The sequence below is a fragment of the Haliaeetus leucocephalus genome, unplaced genomic scaffold (assembly GCF_000737465.1).
Source record: "Haliaeetus leucocephalus isolate CR32 unplaced genomic scaffold, Haliaeetus_leucocephalus-4.0 Scaffold984, whole genome shotgun sequence".
NCBI classification, from domain to species: domain Eukaryota; kingdom Metazoa; phylum Chordata; class Aves; order Accipitriformes; family Accipitridae; genus Haliaeetus; species Haliaeetus leucocephalus.
Genome location: NW_010973420.1, coordinates 2,661,210 through 2,682,438, shown reverse-complemented (window position 1 = coordinate 2,682,438; position 21,229 = coordinate 2,661,210). Strand labels below are relative to the sequence as shown.

Genomic DNA, 21,229 nt, shown 5'->3' with positions numbered 1-21,229 from the left:
CTTGTGATTTTTATCAGGCCTGTGACTCATATTTTTTAATTATTTTTTTGTATTCTGAGTTTTTGCTCTAACAGATTTTGTCTTCCTACAGACTAAATACCTCCCATCTGTTCAGGGTAATGGGTTTTCTGCCTATACTCAGAAAGGAGCATATTGTGGGATTTGAGTGAGAAATTTTATCTCAAGAAACCACTAGTCCTTGGAGTATACTTAAACTTGGTTGCCAGGACTACTCCATCCTAGGCAAATATTTAGGATAAAAAATTTTAGATCCTCTTACAGAAAAATGAGAACTATAGCCTGCCTACAGAAAGAGAAAAAAGATATGTGTGATAATGAAATATAAACTTTATATAAACATTGTGATTGAGAAGCATTCAAGCTCTCAAGTCTTAAATATGTGTAGGTGGGTGGGTGGGAAGAAGGGAAAAGGAATAAGAAAGTATGAATCCAGGGATGAGACAAAAAGTTGTAATACCTTTTATAGGGGGATAGTACAAAAAAATCCAACAAACGTCAGTAAAATCTAAATCAAGTGATGCATTTGATATTGTCTCATATTAGAACTGAGAATTAATCAAAGTATCATAATATTGTGGGTTTGAATAAAACCCTTAAAAGAACTGATTTCTTCACGCTGTCAAATCCAGAAAAGATACTCAAAATATGATGATTTGTACAAGTAACAATGAAGTGTTTGAAGACTTGACCGCTACCTTTGGAGATTGCGTTTTAGAAAAGCAGTAATTTAGAAAGATTCATATCTGCTGTTTCTGTTGCTTCATAAATCCTTCTCTTCATTTGCTGTGAAGCATTCTGTGCTTGTCTTTCATTTCCAACTTGGAAGTTAAGAGGTAGAGGCCAGGAGGAGATCTTCTCAGTCTTGCTGTGTTGTCTTGAATGGTGTTGGTCTGTTGCTTATTTGTACTGATGAGAATGATAACGGCAATTTGTGTTCTTTCAGGATTTTAAGACTCCTTGGAATAGATGCATAGCAAGGCTCTGCTGTTCAGTATTTCTGTTCTTTTGCCTGCTTTGGTTATTGAAATAGCAGCTCCTTGGCTTGTGTTTTAGTAAACAGAGGTTATCTTTGTTAGAGAGGAGGCATGTGAAATGTGTCCTGAGAGAAGAAGGGGGATGAGCACACTGCGGTCCAGCCTGAGGTATTAATTCAGTAGCAGTAGGCTCTGTACTTCTGGATGTGCTGGAGCACGTTGCAGGTGTCATTAAAGACTGTGGAACATCTTTGAGAGAAAGGGCAATATTAAGCCCTACCAATTAGTTTCTTCCTCAGCAGAAAAGTGCAAAAACCAGTCTAATCTGTGACAAGACTGCGGAACTGTTTTCAAGTTATTTTTCTAACTGTGAATCGTGTATGTTTGAATGTACAGTATCTTCTGTTTTCTGTTGGGTCCACCAAGGAAATAACACTGCATTGGAAATTGCTGCTTACCTTAAATTGTTCCTTTCTGAGCACATCTATTGAAAAATACAGTGTTTGGAATTGCTTTTAGATACACTGTCCTGCAACAAGGAGTGCATACTAAGGATGACGTGGTGGTTCGAGTGGATGTTGGTAAGGAAGGATGGAGAGGAGCAAGTGTTCGGCCATCAACAGTGTCGGTTTCCTCTGTCTGTCCTTTCTGTCACTGAGGGTTGTTGTTGTCAAGATGCGGACACACAGTCGCAAGGCCAGTCCTCACTTTGATGGGAAAGAAGGATTTAGTCTCTTACAAATTATGGGAATTGGGTAGTTTTGCTTAATTCTTTATCGTTTATATAGATACCTAATGATAAACTGGACTAAAAGTGGTCATGTGTCCTGTTCTTCCTTCTGGCTGAATGATGCAAAAAAATTAAGTCATTAAACTGGTACTGAGAATTTCCCAGTTTTCTTTGTTTCACAGTTTTTGGCATCTAGACCTGTCTTGTATTCATTTACGAGCACAAGATTGCAACTTTTCTTTCTCACTAGCCCTACCTGTCAGATGGTCAGCTTGATCTGAGAGCTGTGTACCAGCCTTTACTGTTACATTCAGTAATGGGGACCACAAGCTAACAGAGTCTCAAGTTGTAGGTGTAGCCTACCATTTTCCCTTCTTCCACATGTGACGCAACTTTATGCGTGAGATTTTCTGTGCTGGGAGAAGGAAAACTTTAGGGAATCTAATCTAGTTGTTATTATTTTTAGTAAACAATTATGCCCTTTTTTTCTAAATTTCTTTTTAGATATTTCAGTCTCTCAAACTGAGGTAAAATGTAAAAGCAAAAGGAGTTGGGAGCTTTTGGCCATTGCCAGCACTATACCCATGTATCTTGTGAAAAGCTGCGCTATAGCATGGGTTGTGATAAGTTAATTGGCTTTATTTTAATCTAAGGTACAACTGAGAAAATGCTTCAGCTATTTCTTCTCCCTCAGAAATTTTGTAGAAGCAGAATTAGAGTTCACAATAGGTAGCAATAGTAAATAGATGGAAATTACTGTTCAAATTACTTTCAGTTGCTCCAACTTTATTTACAGCGATTAATATTTAAGTTTAAAATTAAACCACCGTTACTTTTTAATGAGTACTTTTTGACTGACAAATGGGTAAGTACTCCAAACTTAAAAAAAAAAAAAAATAATTCCCTCTGAAGTCTTGATTTTCTGGAGCTTCAGTTCACAGCGAAGTGTGCCCAGGAGATGGCACTGCGTGACCAAACTGGAGGTGCGAACCGGCTCCCGAGAGATGGCACTTTCTGCAGCAGCTCCCAGGCACTTACTGAGATGCCTGGGATGCCTTACTACAGAAACACAGGCATCGTAGAAATTAATCTCGGTTTGTTTTGCTTTCTTTTTCCAGCAAAGTAGTGAAGGTGGGCATCCTAATGAAGTTAAATGAAATTGCAGAAGATACAAAATAACGTAAAAAGAAGTAGAATTTTTGTCTCAAGTAATCCCGATTGAATGGACAGAATTTGAAACAGATTTAAAAGAAATACCCATAATCATGACAGTCTTTATTAAAAGTCAGTAAGATTGATTTTGATTGCCCTTACATCTTGATGAAGGAATCTGTCCCTATTTACTACATACTGTTAGTGCATGTTATGACTATATTATCAGAAAGTGAGATCCACTAATAAGAAATCTTAAAAAACAAAAAAAAATAAAACCAAACATAAGATTCCACCTGTAACTCAACAGTGTGAATTTCTTTTGAATTACCTGCTGGGCAATGGAATGTGGCAAGCAGTTCATGAGAATGGAGAAACTCGGACTACAGGAGCTTAAAATGAAGTTACTGAACATAATGCTCATCAGGTTTCTTGCTGATTGCTATGGAAAATCAATGTTACAGAAAATAAAGTTATAAAAACTACTGGGGATAAGAATGAACTTCTGAAGTGGATCAAAGATAGAAAGGACCAAAGATAGAAAACACTGACTTCAAAGGAGTCAGAAATATTTTGCTGATTTGCTTTAAAATAATTAATAGCCATGTTTGCAAATCCTGGTGAATTTTCTCTTGATTGTGCCATTAGGAGTTTAGGAATTACTTGCTCATTTTGTTTTGTTCTGTTTTTGCTTTTTTTTCCTAGTTCACAACTGAAAAAAAGAAGGATTTTTAGAAGAAACTGGCAGTCTGCCACTATGTGGGAGTTTGATACGAGAGTTGTCTCAAAGCAATCACTGATATAACTGCAGACAAATTTGTGTTGATGCAGTAGCGAACTCGAATGAGTGTAGCAGCCTTTCTTTTTTAAGCAAATTAAACTTGCAAGATGGATATCCTGGGTCTCTAAGTCTGAAAGGTTTTCACCACATCCTGGATTTTTGTCCCAACAGGTCTTATTGTAGAATAATCAAGAAAATATTCTTACTCTGAATGCTGTTATTTGTTCATGTTTTGTTTACTCATCAGGATGATCATCCTTGCCCAAAGTCATAAATTCACTAGCAAAAATATTTACCAGTAACTAGCTGCAGATTTTGGGTCTTACGTAACAAGGACTTGCACATGCCTGCTATTTCGATCTTTGCCAAATGGCAGTATCTTCATGGGAAAAGTACTCCCGTCTTTTTCTCTAACGACTCCCATCCAAATGAATCAGTGGCATGGACTGCAGACTTGTGGTTGCCCAAGGATCCATTAGTGGAGAGGTGACTAGTAGCATAAGCTAGCCACTTCCCATTAGGGACTGAAGTGGGTGGGTGTAGCCCACAAAATGACATGGGGCTGGATTCAGTTCATCTCTTGGGCATCCTTGACTAACATGCTGGATTGTTGCCAACTAAATTTAAAGCAGTCTTTCCACCCTACAGCTCCTAGAGGGGAGATCTGCTCAAATCTCTTGAGATTTTGGAACAACCTCTGCTATTGTATGCAAAAGAGAACCGGTCCTATTCTCACCCCTATAGGCACTGGGGGAATGAATCCCATAGATGTGACTTGTTCAGTTTTGAAATTATTGCAACTATTGCTATGCGTTAATATGTGTCAAAAGAGACTGCTGTTTGCATCTTAATTGTTTCATGTCTGTTACACTACCATTTTGGGGGGAGCGAATCTCATATTTGACAGCATTTAGTTGTGCCAAAAATAAAAAAGACCATGCTCATCTGGGAAGGGGAATAGATGTTGGAACAGAGTTCCGTGTTCAGCGGTTGCCTCAGCTCCTCACAGCTGTGAGGTACTGCCAGTCAGCCAGGGCTCTGGGCTGCTGGGGGGCTTGCAACACAGCCTCATCAGGAGATTTCTCCTCAAAAGATTGGCACGCTGCTGGATTACAAAATGCCAAATTTGAGGTGCAGTATACTATTACATATTGCTGAATTCCAGAGCTGAATGTGACCCGAGTGTAATGCAGGCCTTGCATGGAGCAGCCCGTGCAGCTGTACTGCAAACACTTGGAGCAGTGTGGGACTTGTTTGATTCCAGTGTTAGTTAAGCACTAAAAACTCAGATCACTTCTGTTTTACACATAATGAGGAAGGTGTGAGCAATTGTGGGATTTTGTATTTTTGTAATGCATAGTTAGACCAAAATGAATGTATCACTCACGGGGTTGGTTTTTTTTTTTTAATTTGGCTCCTAATTAGATGCACTATAAACAAATAAAGTGTTTGCACAACTGCCTACAAAGATCCAAACCTGTCAGACACTACCTTAATGAAAGTTATCGTCAGGTATCCTGGTCATGTTTCTCATCTTTAATGATTTCCCCTTTGTCACAACGTCCCTGAGGACTTGTGGTACGTTTTGTGTTACAGATCCCAATGTACTTTACCTGACCTCTAGTTTTATGGACTGATCCAGTGCAAGAATTTTTAAAGCCTTTATTCCCAAGGTCAGCCTCACCTGGGGAAGGAGTGGGTAATGCTTCCAGTCTAGTGCATTAGTTGTGGTGTCAGTTTACTGTAGAGAAAAATATCATACACTAACTTCAGCAGTACCAGAAAATTCTGTTATTCTTTAATCCATAGTGGGAAGCTGAAAATCCTCAGGAACATAGGCTCTTAGTTACTTGGCTTTTTAGAGAATATTAAAATCAATAAACCAAACATGGATATTTTAAGTACAGACAAGACTATATGTGAATATAGTTTGAAGTATAATATCAAAATACAGGGTGGTTAGTTTAGTTTTATAACATACTTGGGAAGCTTAATTCTGAGCAGAAGAGACTATTCCTTTTAGTGAAAGGGATAGATTATTGCTAAAAGATATTCCTTGCTGTATTTTCAGAAGAACCCATTTATACACGTTTTGCTGGAGTTAATAGACAAGTACTATATTTTGTCTTTGCTAATGTAGTATCCTGTTTGAAAAAAATGTCTAGTGGTGATTTCTTAGGATAAAAGTACCAGTATGTCTGAAAGTATGACCAGAGAAGGAATATGTGGAAGAACCCTAGAAGTGGCAAAATGGTAATTTGCTATACCATTCCATGTGTTTCCCTGCAGAACATGGCATAAAATGTGGTTAAAAAAAAAAAGGGGGGTGGGGTGAAAAAGTGATATAGGCAAAATTATTTTCTATTTTCTTGGTATCCGTTTGTACTGAGAATTGCCAGTATAATGTGTTTCCAATGGCTGTTGGAACCTGAGTGTCTTGAAGCAATTGGTTTTTCATGGCAGCATTCTAGACCTTCCTCCAAAGCTAGTGGGTAGATAAAATGCATGTTTCTGAAGCTCATTCTTCCATAATAATTGATAAATTAATATTTTTGTTCTGCTGAGCACAGTGCATGAAATCCTTCTTTCCTTGGCGGGGAATTGCCTTGGAGGTACGACCCAGCTTTCTGATACACTGGGAATCTTATTTAGAGTCGGAGGAGGCTGTCATGAAGCCAGTGGAAACTGAGTGTGTGTATATGCATGCATGTGTGTGAGGGAGGAAAAAAAACCCTTAATAATATTGATTAATTCAACTTGAAATAGGAAAGGAGTATAGAAAGCATTCGCAATTGCCATTCATTTAATCCATGTTGATGTCAGTGATTAATTTCCTTGTGGGTTTTTGCTAACAGTGCGTTAAATAGAGACTGTTTGTACTATTGCTGTTGATATGCTTTTTCTAGTAGATGTAGAACTATTTACAAGTTAGGTTCATGCTACATGTCATGCATAACATGCATCATTCAGCACAAGCCTACAGCTAACTTCATGATATTGAAGTATTTCCACTGTTTTCAGCCAGCTCCTGCTTATGACTGCTACCTGGCCCCTGCTATTCTTTTAAAGAGGGGTTGATACCAGTGCAGCTACCTTAAAGCCAGTAAAGCCAGAAAGATGACCATGGATCTATACTCATCTGTGATTGGAAACAATTTTTTAGCCAATCTGATATACGTTTCTTTCTACAGAAGAGGGCAGCAAAAGCCACATACTCTTTCTTTGCTGCCTCTGAAGATGCTAAACCAAGTTACTTAAGTAGACCTATGAAGACTAGGTTTTCTGATTGATCTGCTCAGAGAAACAGGGCAGCACATGACTGTCATAAGTATAAGCATAAAAGTGTAAGTTCCAGTTGCATGAAAAAACCCTGAAACATCAAAGACTGTTTTACACCAGTTATTTGGGGTCTTTATTCAAATAGGGCCTCTAGCATTCCTGTAATGTGAAGCTAGTGATAGAATTGGAAGAGGCTCCAGACCTACGTGATGGAGGTGAAAGGATTTCTGAGCCAAAGATCAAAGCAATTGCTGATGCGTGAAAAATCTTTTTATCCTTCACTCATTTAAATCTAGTTCAGTATTGGTGGGGCCATGGAATTATTGCTGCAAGGGTGTGAAATGCTTGTGGGGGTCCCTTTGGAAGAAAATACTCAAACTCGCCCGTACCATCACTGCCATTCTCTGTATATAGATATATGTATATCTCTAATAAGATATTCTGGCACTTATGGCAATCCTCTCTTCTCCCATTACCCCATGTTTCCCCTGGGTCTTGTCCCTGTGTGGGGCTGAAGATTTAAGGTTTGACATTAAGACTGAAGGTTTGATGTTGTACTTAATCTGGTTTAGCTACAAGCTGTTGCTGAAAGGTGTGCACTGTCTCTCCCACTTTCTCTGCAGACATGCATGACTTGCACGCTTCCCCCTCTTTCTTACCTGATGTTGACTAGTCTGTTAGAATCTCATCTACAGGATAAGCGCAGAGGGGAACTAGCTGGAGAGGTTTTTAAGATATAGTTTCTATATAAAGTGCAGGATCCGGAAAGGTGAAAATTCAAACAATGTGATAGCCCAGCATATTATATATTAAGTATCACCTTGTAATGTCTCCAGGCGTAAATGATGCAAATTTTCTCACCTCAGAGTCACACATCTTGCTTAGAGGTATTTAAAATGCCTTAGAGAATTCAGTATCAATAGAAAAACTAAAATGCAGATCAATTTCTCCTGAATAGTTTATTGATAATGTGGATTCAGTCTCAAAGATTCTTTCACTCCATGCTGTTTTTTATGGTGTTTAGATGTTGTCAGAAATTACCTTCTGTTAGTGCAAAGTTTTTTAGGCTCACTATTTTCTTTAGCACAGTAGGAAAAAAAGTAAACTAAAGTATCTCTAGATGCTATTTCCAGATGGTTTGGTTTCTTCTGTCATAAACTAATCACCAGGGACTGCATTGTGTGACACTTGTGCCACTTATTCAAGATAATTTAGAGTGCCTTACTTTCTAAACAGTAGAATTGCTCATTAACTGTTTGTACTACTTTGTCATCAACAGAATGAGAAGTTGGGAAGAATGGATGACTTGGTAGGGAGACTTGGAAATGACAGGCTTAACTTTGTTACTTTAGCCTGAAATATTATTGCATTGGCCATAGTAGATAAGATTAAGAAACTTAGAGCAACTGATGCAGAATATGCAGTTTTGAGTCTCACAGCACTAAGAACCATTAAAACCTTCATCAGCATTTAGAACAGTAGTATTTCTTAATTTGGGTGGTGATGTTTTCCTGTATAAAAGTTGGGACTTTTTGTTCATCTCATGAGTACAAAATATTTTTATGAACCTAACCATGGGAAAGTGTAGTAGTTGTTCTAATGAGTCTAACAGATTTGGAAAAGGTTATTATAATATGTTGCATCATGTATGAGGTCTTCTAGTGATGAGGGAAGGAACATTTAAAAATACTTTCATTTGTCATCTAATTTTTTTTAAAAAGCCCACAGAAATTACATTGTGACTTGCACAGAAGTAATGGGCTAATGGTAAATATTACATAATTGGAGGTGTGGGATTTTGAGACATTACCAGAAAGACAGACTAATGTTTGGTCATGAAAGAGTACTTGTTTCACCTTAAGCGGGCAGAAAATTAGGCATTTTCAGTAAAGCATGCTGTTCAAAAGACCCAGAAAATTTAAGCTCAAATGAGAGATTCAAGAGTAGGAGGCATTTTCTTCTTGATTAGATCTCTGTTGAAAACACTGTATTCAGGCACAGAGCAGAGTAACAAATAGAACAGTTCCTGATTTAAAAAAAAAAAAAAAAGAAGATGGTTCTTGGGCTGGAAGATCTGTGCTGTGAAAGAATAAAATGGCTCTATTTTGTTTAAATAATCAGAGTAAAGGAGAGAACATTCTGATATATGCCAAGGGGATAGGATAATTTGTTGAAAAAGAAAAGGCTAGTAATAAATCAGGAGAAAAAACCTGGGATTGCATCAGAGATTGTGGAAGCCTCTGAAGGTACCACATATAAAGCTGTTCTGAAAAAAACCCCTTTCTAGCAAGGGGGATATGCAGCACAGAAAGGAAGAGAGAATAATTGCTGCTTAATAAGCTTGCATTCTTTATTTCTAGATTGTTTATGCTTTCTTTTTTAATATGCTTTTAGAGCTGAATCCCTTTGGGCAGCTTCTGTGCCGTCTGGGCAGGAAAACCATCCCCTGAAAAGTGTTTACTCTCTGCTTTTTCATGAGTTTAGCCATCATGGGTAGAGGGACCGGGGAAGGGTGTGACGGTTCAGTGCCTCTGCAGAGCAAAGGCTGCGCGCAGGAGCTCTGCTTTTTAAGCACATGTTTAACAACGTTCTTTGCTCCAAGTTACAAAAGTCAGAGAAGGAAAGCCTTGTACCAGAGGAGAGGTGTTTCCTACGGGTGTTTTCTACTGCCCTGTTAAGTTTGAACTGCTCGGGTAGCTGTGCTTTCATGGCCCTCAATAAAACTGGGCAGATCAGTGATGAAGAAATCCTGTAGCTTGATAGAATTATCCATGTGATAAGTTCCAATATTAGGCCATCTGGGATGACTCTATCACGTGCCAATATACACTAGGACTGTAAGTGCTTGGTTTTGTTCCTGGTAGTTCTCTTTCCATATGTTACGATTGACAAGATTGGTATAGGAGTAGTCGAGACAGTGATTTCAGGTAAAGATATGCAGTGAAGACTGAGACATAGCACCAGTGGAAACAATATGATATTAAAAAAAAAAAAAAAAGGCCATGTTGTGCCATTCGGCACAGAAGAAGATGTTCAGAAATCATTTCTATTGTGACGTCAGTAGATTAAATAATAGGCTAAAATGCGATTGTTTACATGTACCTTATTGACCAAAGCTAGCACTTTTTTTTTTTTTCTATGAACAGTATATTTTCCCCTTCAAAAGGCTAGGCTGTGACTTAGAATGAAGAACATCATTAATTGTGTCCTGCCTGTCATACTGGGAAAAAAATGTTTTTATGAAGTTAATCAAGTTTCAGTTAGGGTTTCTGTGAATTGTCAGATCACACAGTGAATAACTGGAAAGAGCAATCCATGCCTCCTTGCCATTACAGTGCTTCCGTTGAATATGACATTTCATCAGACTGAGTGATTAACAGCAAAACTTAACTGGCCTGATAGAAGTGTCAGCTATGGAACCTGTTAATGTAAGCTGTGCTATTTCAGAGCCAGTAAAATGTGCTGCTGTTCTAATGCACAGGCTCCTGGTGATGGAGATTATCATTAATCTAATGAAATCCAACTCAGCAGGGAGAGCTACTAAAACCAAGTGTCACGCGTTTGATAGGTTCTATCACTTCTTTTGTGGTGATGGTCTGCTTCTTTGAAGACAATTTCTGTATGAAGTAATAGCTTGAGAAAACATAACTGTTTCGTGTGAGAGTGAAATACTGGTTGGGTAAAGTGCCGACACTGTAACTTTACAGTGCAGAAGTAAAAAAAGAATATGTTTTAAATCCAAAGAGGTCTTTGCAGAATCTGAGTAACACTTTTAAGAGTATCAAGGTCTTTGAGTCAGGTTTTAAATAGGATATTTTATTTTTTTATAACAGTCTCTTATCAGTCTCTTATTGCAGAAACGTGGAACAAGTGAATAAAAGAAAGTCTGTAAAACAGTGTGTTTACAGTATTCTTAATAACTTCTATTTACTCACAATAGCATCACTGTAGCAGTTCGAAATGATGCTTTTTATTAGCTAGGCTGATTGGTTGGAAGTCAGTATAGCAAACGTTGATACTATCAGACAGTTGCAGAGCCTGTTGATGTTGATATATTTCCACTGGTTTCATTAGATCATGTATTAGGTCACATAAAATGCAAATACTGTGTAAATCTTATCATATGCTTACTTTTGATAACAGTTTCTTATGGTTTTCATATATTTACAAAACTCTGCATAACAGTCCTCAGCATCTGGAAGAAGTAATAATCTTACACCTTTAAAGGGCAGCTTCATGATACGTACATGATCATGATTTTAAGCCATTATTTCTTTGGCAGATTCTTTTGATTTCATATTGAAAACAAATATGTTTACAAAACTGCTTTCTGAAAAACCATGTACTTAAAATGTGTCTAGATTATATCTCTGAAATGTTAATTCTTAATACATACAATTTCATTAGATTGTTCAATGCTTTTTCATGGGACAGTTGACAAAGTTACCAAATGTATTATGCTAGTGTTCCATATTTTTTAGCACTCTGTTACTGGATCACCTAGCAGTGCAAATGGGATACTGATGACATCTTAGACACAGTCATATTTCCATTAAATTAATAGAAAATACTGACTGCTGGAGGTAGATTGACTATTCCTGATTCAACATGTAATTAGAGCAGTGCATGCAAACCATAGTTTTTCTGGTACAAAAACTTGGAGACTAAATCTACTTCTTTTTTTTTTTTTAAGTAATTAGTTATTTCTAACCAGATTTGAACTTGAAGACTGAGTTTGCGTTCTCTTTTCATTTCTTTTCATTTTCTATTCTGTCACTGAGGCTAGCGTACCAGACTTTAAGTTCGTGGAAGTCTGGCTGGTTCTGTGTCAGTAGTATGCCAAAATATTTACATGCATATGGCAATTCCAGTGAACCGGTTATTTGAGACTACTATGCGTGTGTGTGTGTGTATATATATATATATGTACATTACCTTTCTTGAAGTGAATTATGCTAGCTGTTTATAAACGTTGACAGTCTGCGGTTCGTGTACTCTAGAGGGTGCTACTGATCTAAACGATGAACAAACTTTTGCCCTGTTGTAGTAAACTGGAACTATAATTATTTTTGAGCATACAATCTTCTTATTGATAGGATCAGTAATTAGTTCGCAGTTCACTGTACAGATATGCCCAGAAATCAGTGTTCAAATGGAACTGAATCCTGTGCGCTTTATGTTATTCGTAGAGAAATCGGACTACAAGTGCTGCATTCAATTGACCGGTGCAAATTGCAGTGTTCAAGGCTATGCAGGGCTGTGAAAATAGACTTACACACATGAGCAGTGGTTTGCAGGACTGGACCCCACATGTTTGCTGGATGCGTGCTTTTGACTTTAATAAAGACTGTTGCTGATAAGCTCATCATCACAGTGTTAAAGAATGCAAATTGAAGTAGTGTAAACTTGTTGTATGTTAGCAAATGATTTTCCTGTTCATTTTGCTGCCAATCAAAAGTAGCACCAGTTTTAATACTTAGTTCATTTATATGAAATGAAACCACAATGAAACCACATCAGTTTCATGGCATAGTAAGATACTGTGGCAATGTGTGTAGATGCTATGTAGTTTAAGATGGAAATATTGCAGGTCTTTTTTACATATTTGAAACCCTCTTAGTGATTACTACTTCATTCATTGTCCTTGCCAAAGTTCTGTAAGTAGTATGAGTTTGTATTAGGCTGCATCTATGGCAACTGTGTATCTATAGTTGTTTAATTTTAAATGTGCAAGGTTTTTATCCAGAAAATGAATTGCGAAGCAAAAAATGCATAGATATTTCACATATTTTGATAAGATTCTGACTGTAAGAGGTCATGCTGGTAACTCCAATAGGTGACATTCATATTAGTAGCTGTCCATTTTGTCTACATTTAGGCTTTGGAAAGGAACTGTTTACACAGTGAGTTTCAGATGAAAATGGTACTGCTTTGTTTCTTTCTCTTCCCTACATACAATGCAAGAAATCATCAGCAGTGGGCAGCCAAATGTTACTTGAATTGGGGCATATTGGTTTTGTTAACTTTACTCATGCTGACAGCTAACCTCACACTCTTCTCAAATGCCTTGCCTAGAGACCCTGTCCTTGAAAACATTACTTCCTTTCTACAGAGGTGCTCCGAGAGTTAATATACAGGTATTCCATGCTCAGTACTGAGAGTAATAAGGCGTAACAGGAATTTCAAACTAGAATTCAGTGGAATTCTGTAAATCAATAACACCAAAGAATTTTGTTCCCCATCTCCCCTCAGTAAAAAAAAAATACTAATTTAAGCACGTAATGAATGTCTTTATGATAGGATTGCACATTTCTCATATTGCAAATAGGAAATAATTCAAGCAGGGTGTGACTGTATTTCCTAAGTACAGTAAATAACATGAAAACTAGGTTCTATTTCACAGCAAACTCATGCTAAGAATTTCTTAGAGTTTGTTCTGAAGTGACCGAGTCATGACTTTTTGTTGCAAGTTATTTTTTAGAGATATCAAGATAAATTCTTGCAGTTTGTAGCTCGATATTTGGAGAATATTATTGAAAATGACACATTTTTATAAAAGTTGTTGGTTAAAGCTACTTTGAAATTAAGTCTCTCTAAATGTCGCATTTGTTTTCAAGCCTCAGATTGCTTCACTTTAGTACTTACTATTACTGTGTATTTTCAAAGCTGAAGTCATTTGTTGAAATGTAAATCATGCCAGGTTCAGTTGTTTACAGGTTGCCTCATCTAATTGACGTTTAAGGAGACAGACTGAATTTAAAGGAATAGCATCTCACATTAACTAACATTTTGAGTATATTCCAATATGTGCAATAGACTTAGCGCTAAAGAATTGAAAAGCCTCTCTTTTGGTCTTTGTGATTTCCTGGTTCGATTTCCTCTCATAAAGATAAAGATGTAATCAGTTGCTGATATTTGTTAGGGTAAGTGTTGTGGGAGGTTTAATCTCTATACATGTTCAAGTTACCATTCAGCTTTGAAGAAGCTGACTATTACTCTAAGCTTATTTTTCAGTGTTCAAGAGGCAGCTTTACTATATAACATTTATTGTGTTGTGTAGCCAACATAATTCTATTTAAATTAAATTTGTGTTATGCGATGTCCAATAATGCCTTTACATCACCTGTTGCTGCATCAGAAATAAAATCTGGGGGCTCATCCTGTTCCCACTAAAATTCAACAATAACATTACTGTTAAATTCATAGGGATCAGAATTGGAGTTTTAAATATTTTTCAAAGTGGTAAATCTTAGTTTTTCAAAGAGACATTTAAGCTGTCTGTTGTTACAAATTGGTTGCTTTTCTCCTGAGGAAGATGTGGTGTTATCTCTGAACATGAGACCTTCCTCTCCGGTCTGGCTTTTGTGAACTTCTCCCAGGGTAATACTGATGTCCTTGGTTTTCCTGCAGCTATTAGATTAACATGGTCCAGCTGATGCTTCAACATAAACAGCGTTATAAAACTTAATCTGTGTCCAGACATCTTCAAAGTTTTCATATTCATGTGGAAGTTCAGAACAAATCTGGAAAGAAAAATAAGTGATTAATAGTGTTTCTTTGTTAGACTTGTGATACAGTATATTTAACTTTTACTTTTGTTATTGACAAAAACATTTGATAACATTATCCTGAATATGCATCTCCTGTAATAAAATAATAGATTTCAAATGTCATATTTCATACATATTTATTACAAGTAAACAGTAGAAACCAGTAATGCAAATGCTGTCTTCATTATTGCCTTCTTACCAGTTGTGTATTTGTACAGAATTAGTTGTTGGGCAATATTTTAGTATACCATTTCAGTATAAACACTTTCTTTGCTTGCTACCATCCGTTATCCATAATACCTAAGATATCCTAAAGAAATATGTAGCTTAAGGCAGTGTTTTCAGTTGATTATTATGAAGTTTGGTTCCTCCACTACTGAAACCAATGGTGAAACTCTTCTGGACCTCACTGGGAAAAGGATTTTCCAAAAGCAATAATTAATTGTTTTAATATGTATTATATACATTACTTTCACTGATGAGGTAGAGTTAGCTTAATATAATAGCATTTTGTCAGGTGCTGAAAATGGACAAAGTTTTCGTTTGGTTTCTTTTAACACTTGAGAAGATTGTCTATGGTGTTCTCTTTTTCGATTGTGCAACAGATTTTTGTTTGCGTATAACAGAAGTGGGAAATGTGCTCTAAGCTTTGTCTTGAGCAAAGGAGGTGCAGAGAAAGACCAATACCATATCCCTTTTTCAGCTTCAGATTGTTAGAGTAATTCCCTTTTACTAAGAGATTTTTTTATTTTTTTTAAATTCCCATTTACTCCAAAGCAGATACATGCTGCCTAAGGCATACAACTGATAGACTCCTAGAAAAAATGTCTGCTTGTTAGGCCTGGGAGACTGGATCGTTGAATTCAGTTCTGTTTTATCACAGCAATCCTGGTATATAATAATTAGTCATAAACTCTCCTTCAGATTAATGACATTGTCTCAAGTTATAGTCTAGAAAAAGCAAAACTGATTAGTAAATCGGGCACTTGCAAATTTGGTGACAACAGTCTCCAGTACCTCTGATACTTTCTTTAAAAACAATATAAAGTTTCTAAGCATAGTGTTCCAATAAACCAGTTTTTCTAAGTAAACTAAGTGGATAAAAATTAACATGAGTGGTTGTTAGGATGTTGTTCACATTGATATGAATTTCCACTGGCATTGTTGACTTTAATGAGAGCAGGATTGTATCATTTTAGTGGTACTCATTTTATATTAATATCTAATTGTGAAATATGTATTTCAGTATACTTTAGTATACATTTTAATGTTGAAAATCACATTATGCTTTTTATCACAAAATACTGCATGATGGGATGTTAAGAATACAAGGATGTCAAAGGAAAGAGAATTGTGTATGTGTAGTAGGTAGATTCAATTAGTATATTGCGTATTTTCAAGACACTGAAGGCCATACAGGAAGGTTTTATGTAGCTACTGATTACAGATACATATATCCTTGATTTTCTCTCTCCCTTTTTTCCTGCAGGGCCAAGGCTTTTCGTGGAAAAAAGGTCCATGGAGAATATGACATAAAGGTTGAACAGGTAACTGAATTACTTAATCTGAATGTTATTTTTATATTTGTGTATTTATGCAAATACATATATATGTATAAATACGTACCTCCCTGAAGGCATTTAAAAGATGTGTAGATGTGGTGCTTAGGGCACATGGTTTAGCGGTGAATTTGGTAGTGTTATGTTAACGGTTGGACTCAATGACCTTAAGGGTCTTTTCCAACCTAAATGATTCTGTATGCATGTATGTATAGATAGATACATAGTCCTTTGTGCTTCAAAAAAACCTTACAAGTAGAACCCTCAATGATTTAGTTATGTTTCATTCTAATGTGGCTCTTTTTAGAGGATTCTGACTAGAATTTGCACAACATTAAAAACCTGTCGTATTCAAACGTTGTTGCTTAGAGACTGAATTTCCCAGACACTTCATGAATTACATGTTGCATTTCTGTATCACTAATTTCTTCACTTAAGAATATACATACACTCAGGTTGCAGTGCTAGCATGTGGGGGTTTTAAAGAAAGCACTGAATAAATATGGAGATATAATTCAGGGTGCATTGGAATCGCAGCTATTTTATTTGAGCTAGATATCCAAAATTAGGGAAGTAAATAATTCTTTTCACTGCTTTTCAATCTTGAATTCTATAAAGAGATGCTACGGTAAGAAGCTTCAGTACTTAAACTGAATTGTTTTGCCATTGGAATTTCAAAGAGTGAGGGAAAATTACTGCTAGCTGTGTGGATTCAACTTATTTAAATTCACTGTAATAGTACAACATCTAGCTTTGCTCCATTCTTCACACCACTGGATATCTGCTGATGTTCTTGGCTTGGAAACATGGAAAGCTTTGCCAGGGATCTTCAAGAGTATTGAGGGAGAAACAGGAAAAAGAACACAAGCTATTTTGTCCCAAAATACCATTCACACCTAGATCTGACCATGGAGCTGACATCACTCACACTGTCTCTTTAATATTAACAGAAGCTTGGTGTAAGCCTACAATTTCTTTCCTGTGGTCTCTTGTAGGACCAGAACCACCTTTAATCAGTAAGAGACTGGAAGTTTCTGAACCCTACTCATCACTTAGTAACACGTCAACACTGTGACAATTGTATAGAGGTTTATTAACAACTACTTTAGTGTTCTTTTGCTAATAACAGAGAGCATTGTTTTATTTTTATACTACTTAGAGCAACCTGTCTACCACATACAATGTTTTCTGTCATGTACTAAGCTTTTAAACTACAAAATCTATATTGTGAATCCCTGTAATTGTTTAATATGATTTATTAATTGGAGAGATCAGTTGCCAATCCCAGATTAAATAGATTTTAAATGATTCTTTAACATTGTCAGCACTTATACAAATATTTCAATCTCTCACCATCTGCACTGTTTTTACAATAATCTTAAAACTGCCCCTTGTGTTTAGAACATTGTAACACTGATCCTAGAAAGTATATAAACGTATGGGATTTAGTGAAGAGACCTCCATGCTTGAAATCAAGCACATACTTAAGCTATTGAGTTGGAACGGTGGTTACAGTAGTCAACACTTGCCTTAACTGAACACTAAATTCTGAAAGCCTTACACAGATTTTTCTTAGGAAGACTTTCAGTGATACCATTTTTCAAGAGGAGACTAATGAGAATTCTGACACTCTCTATTCTGTATTAGTGTCCGGGATAGCAAAGACGCTTTTATTTATCCACTAGAAGACAGCTGGCTGCATTTCAATTATTCTGCTGTGTAATGTTATTGTAAAGTGCCTTGAGACTCTAAGCTGATGAAAGACTGTGGATAAATGAAAAACATCCTGTCCTTTCCTTTCAAATAACTGTAGATTCAGAGTATGGAAGTGATTCCTTTTAAATTCCACATTTCCAGTGTGAGAAGATACTTTGAAAAAGGTCTTTATTTGTGAATTTTGCCAGTCAATTGTTTATTAGCACCAGATCTTTTAAAAAGAAGAGTAAATGCACATAAAGGAAATAGAAAGGAGTAAAGTATATGAAGAGACACTAAATGCTATAAGAAAATAATTTATCATAGTTATTTTAACATTACTTTTATACTGTTTTCTTCAAAACCTCACGCAATTTTTGTTGAGTCTGTATTAATCTCTGTGGTAACACCATACAAAGCAAAAATTTAATCTCTATACTTCTGTGCAGACATGAATGAGGAAATATGCTTCCTACTTGCCCCCCCAGTCCTTTTTCATGAAGTTTTTTTACTTTTTGCTTTCTTGGTATTAGAATTTATTCAAATGTGATGTGTCATACGTGGCAAATACTATTGGATTAATATCCTCTTAGTGCTTATTATATTCCAAATGTATATTGTCAGCAGTTTGGATACTAAAACTTAAAAGAAGGGATTTAGGTAAATAAAGGTAAAATAAACCAGACTGACTAATGTGAGTCTTCTTTTCATAGGCAGAATTTTCAGAAATCAACTTGATAGCCCACGCTGATGGCAATTATGCAGTAGATATCCAAGTATTTCGAAATGGCACTAAAGTTGTCAGGTAAGAAAAACTAAATAGAATAACAGCAAAAAGCAATAAATGGCATAATATATGCATGTAGAAAGTACTGAATGATTTTTTGGTATATGTGTGATAGGGATTTTGACTGATGCAGCGCACCTCGGTCATTGGCATGAAAAGTAGGAAATAAAGTATCTGATCAGTGCAGTAAGTTCTGTTTGTGACAGGAAGGAAATCTCTCAACATTTTGATCACGTGAAAGATGGATTTGATTAAGATGGGAATGAAGTCTTGTATAAAGAATATATGATTGTGAGTTAGGGTTATTGATTTAGGTCTTGTCTTTGCCTCAAAAATAAAGACAGTCTTGGTGATTTTGTGCATGCCAGACTTTTCCAGAGGAGCAGTGTTTATTTCCAGTGTTGAATATTTTCTGCTGCAACAGGCCAAGTCATAGCACTTCTCTCAGGATAGTTACTGGAATATCACTGTCTGTTTGAAAGATTTCAGTTTAAAAGCCTGAGATTTCCCAATAGGCTGTTTTGTCCAAAAAGGATTATTCCAACTGAAGGGAGAGTAATTTTACCATTTATTTCAATGAGGATGTCAACAGCCTTCTAAATGTAAGGGAAGAAAACAGGGGTAAGTCTGGGCAAAGTAAAAGCTGAAGTGAGTATTAGCAAAATTATTTCAGGCAGTCCTATATTTTATGTAATTTGTGAGAATTACTCCTATTTTGACTAGTGCAGTTAAGTGTGAGTTAAGTGTAGCAGTTGTTTGGCTGAACAATTGTATTCAGAAAGGTACATCAAGCCACTCACAGTGACCTGGTAATTTACTGCTTATGTTTATCTTTAGGCAAGAGTAAGAGTTCAGGAAGCTGGACAGCATACAGCATGTCTTGTATCTTTGTGCTTTTGCACAACATCTGTCCAAATAAAAGATTTGAAAATTTCTACTCATTCATGTAAAGAAAATCAGGAAAAGAAATGTTGAAAATATGTTTACTTTATGCTTTAAAACTCACAACTGTTTAATCTCTTGTGTGTTCTAAAAATACTGCAGCTTAATACAACAACCACTTATGCCAAATCCACAAGATTATTTCCTTAGAGGAGTAAGAGATTTGATTTTTTTAGTTGAGTTTTTTTTGTTGTTGTTGGGTTGTTTTTGTTTGGTTTTTTTTCCCCTAAGGATAGAAGTTTTGGAGCCAGAAAATCTTGATCACTGCTCCTTAGTGGCTTTTCTGTAGAGAGTTTTCCAAACAGACCAAAAATATTGAGGCCAAGTTAGCATCAAAACATGTCAATACTTAATGTGAGCTGGGAACCTCCAGAAAACAGCGTCTACAAAGATGGATATTTGCAGTTTATGAGAAAACTTGGTAAAACTGCTGCTTATGTTAAGAAACAAGAGAAATCTTGTTGTGTCATCTGATAACTCTGATAATGAGATGACAAAGGATTTTATAAAATTATGAGTTTTATGGGTAATTTATTTAACCAAATAGAACTACCTGAAGTTGATAAATTTCACTCAAATCTGTGTGAGATATCTGCATATGTGTGCATGCTTTCTGGTGTGAGAAGCATATGCAGGCATGATGGGAGAGCAGTTCTCTGTTTCTGTGATAACTTCTCTGGAGATACAGAATATTTTTGAAAAACAAAAGCATTTCCTATAGATGTTCTGTATCTTCACAGAAGTCCTAGTCTTTATGTTGCTTTAAGCCTAGTCGGTTTGTGAAATTTATTGCCTGAAGCTTGGAATATGCTTCTTGTGTCACTAAGGAATGCAGAGATACTGATGGATATTATTTTACAGGTTCAACTGATAAGAAACTTCATTTGAAATCCAACATTAAATATGGGTCAGACAATAGGATGTGTGGCATATTCCTTTGTTTCTGTCTGTCTCAACTATCAAGAGAGATGGGAGAAACTGCTGGTCCCAGTAGTATCAAAGTTCATATTGAATATGGACTATAAGCATATTACTAAAAAGGCATAAACACCTGAATACTGAGATGAGAAGTCTTATGTGTTATTAATGTGAGGTCCGAAGTGACCTTGTATCATAGATTTGTGAGCAAAATATTAGTTAGTAAAATCATACAAATTTCAATGACAACATTTTGCTGCCTTAGTTTGGGAGGAAAAAACTGTGTAACAGGCACCTGCTTGTTTCATTTTTGTGAATGAAAATCAAACCATAAAAAATGATATCTCATGTTACATAATGCTGAGATTTTGGATCTTACAAATGCTTGAGCCAAGATTAAATTTTTTCTCATGACCTTCTTTTGTATACACAATCATTCTGTCCAGTGGTAATTACAGAACTGGAACAATTATGTAAATGTCCCTTTGAGGAGTTTTTGCAAAGCAAAATATATAATTAAATAACATTCTTCCAGTTCCCCAGTTGTTTCATTAAATCAGTATTTTAAAGGACACTTTCTATTCTTTACTTTTAATTAAAAACACAGTGCTGTCTTTGAGATGGTGTATAATCCCCTTAGCACTATTTTAAATGATAGAGCATAGCATGTTTAAATGATAGAGAGGGTCTCTTTCTTTCACTGAGTGGTCTGCAATTTTGATTAAGGCATCATTAGTCCTCTAAGTATTACACTCATGCCATGCTAGTAAATTGAATTTCCTTGTTTCAAACACTTGGCACACCACCATGAAACCTAGATCACAAATTCTCAGAACTATGC

The 21,229-nt window shown here is 36.2% G+C and overlaps 1 protein-coding gene across 2 annotated transcripts in view; it reads left to right on the top strand.

Moving 5' to 3' along the window:
- The window catches only part of SYN2 (synapsin II), a 186,922-nt gene that overhangs the window by 57,613 nt on the left and 108,080 nt on the right, over window positions 1–21,229 (top strand). For both annotated transcript variants that reach the window (XM_010584436.1, XM_010584437.1), the window contains exons 3-4: window positions 15,977–16,034; window positions 18,455–18,546. In XM_010584436.1, the coding sequence (XP_010582738.1) occupies window positions 15,977–16,034; window positions 18,455–18,546 (150 nt within the window). The remainder of the gene's footprint in view (window positions 1–15,976; window positions 16,035–18,454; window positions 18,547–21,229) is intronic.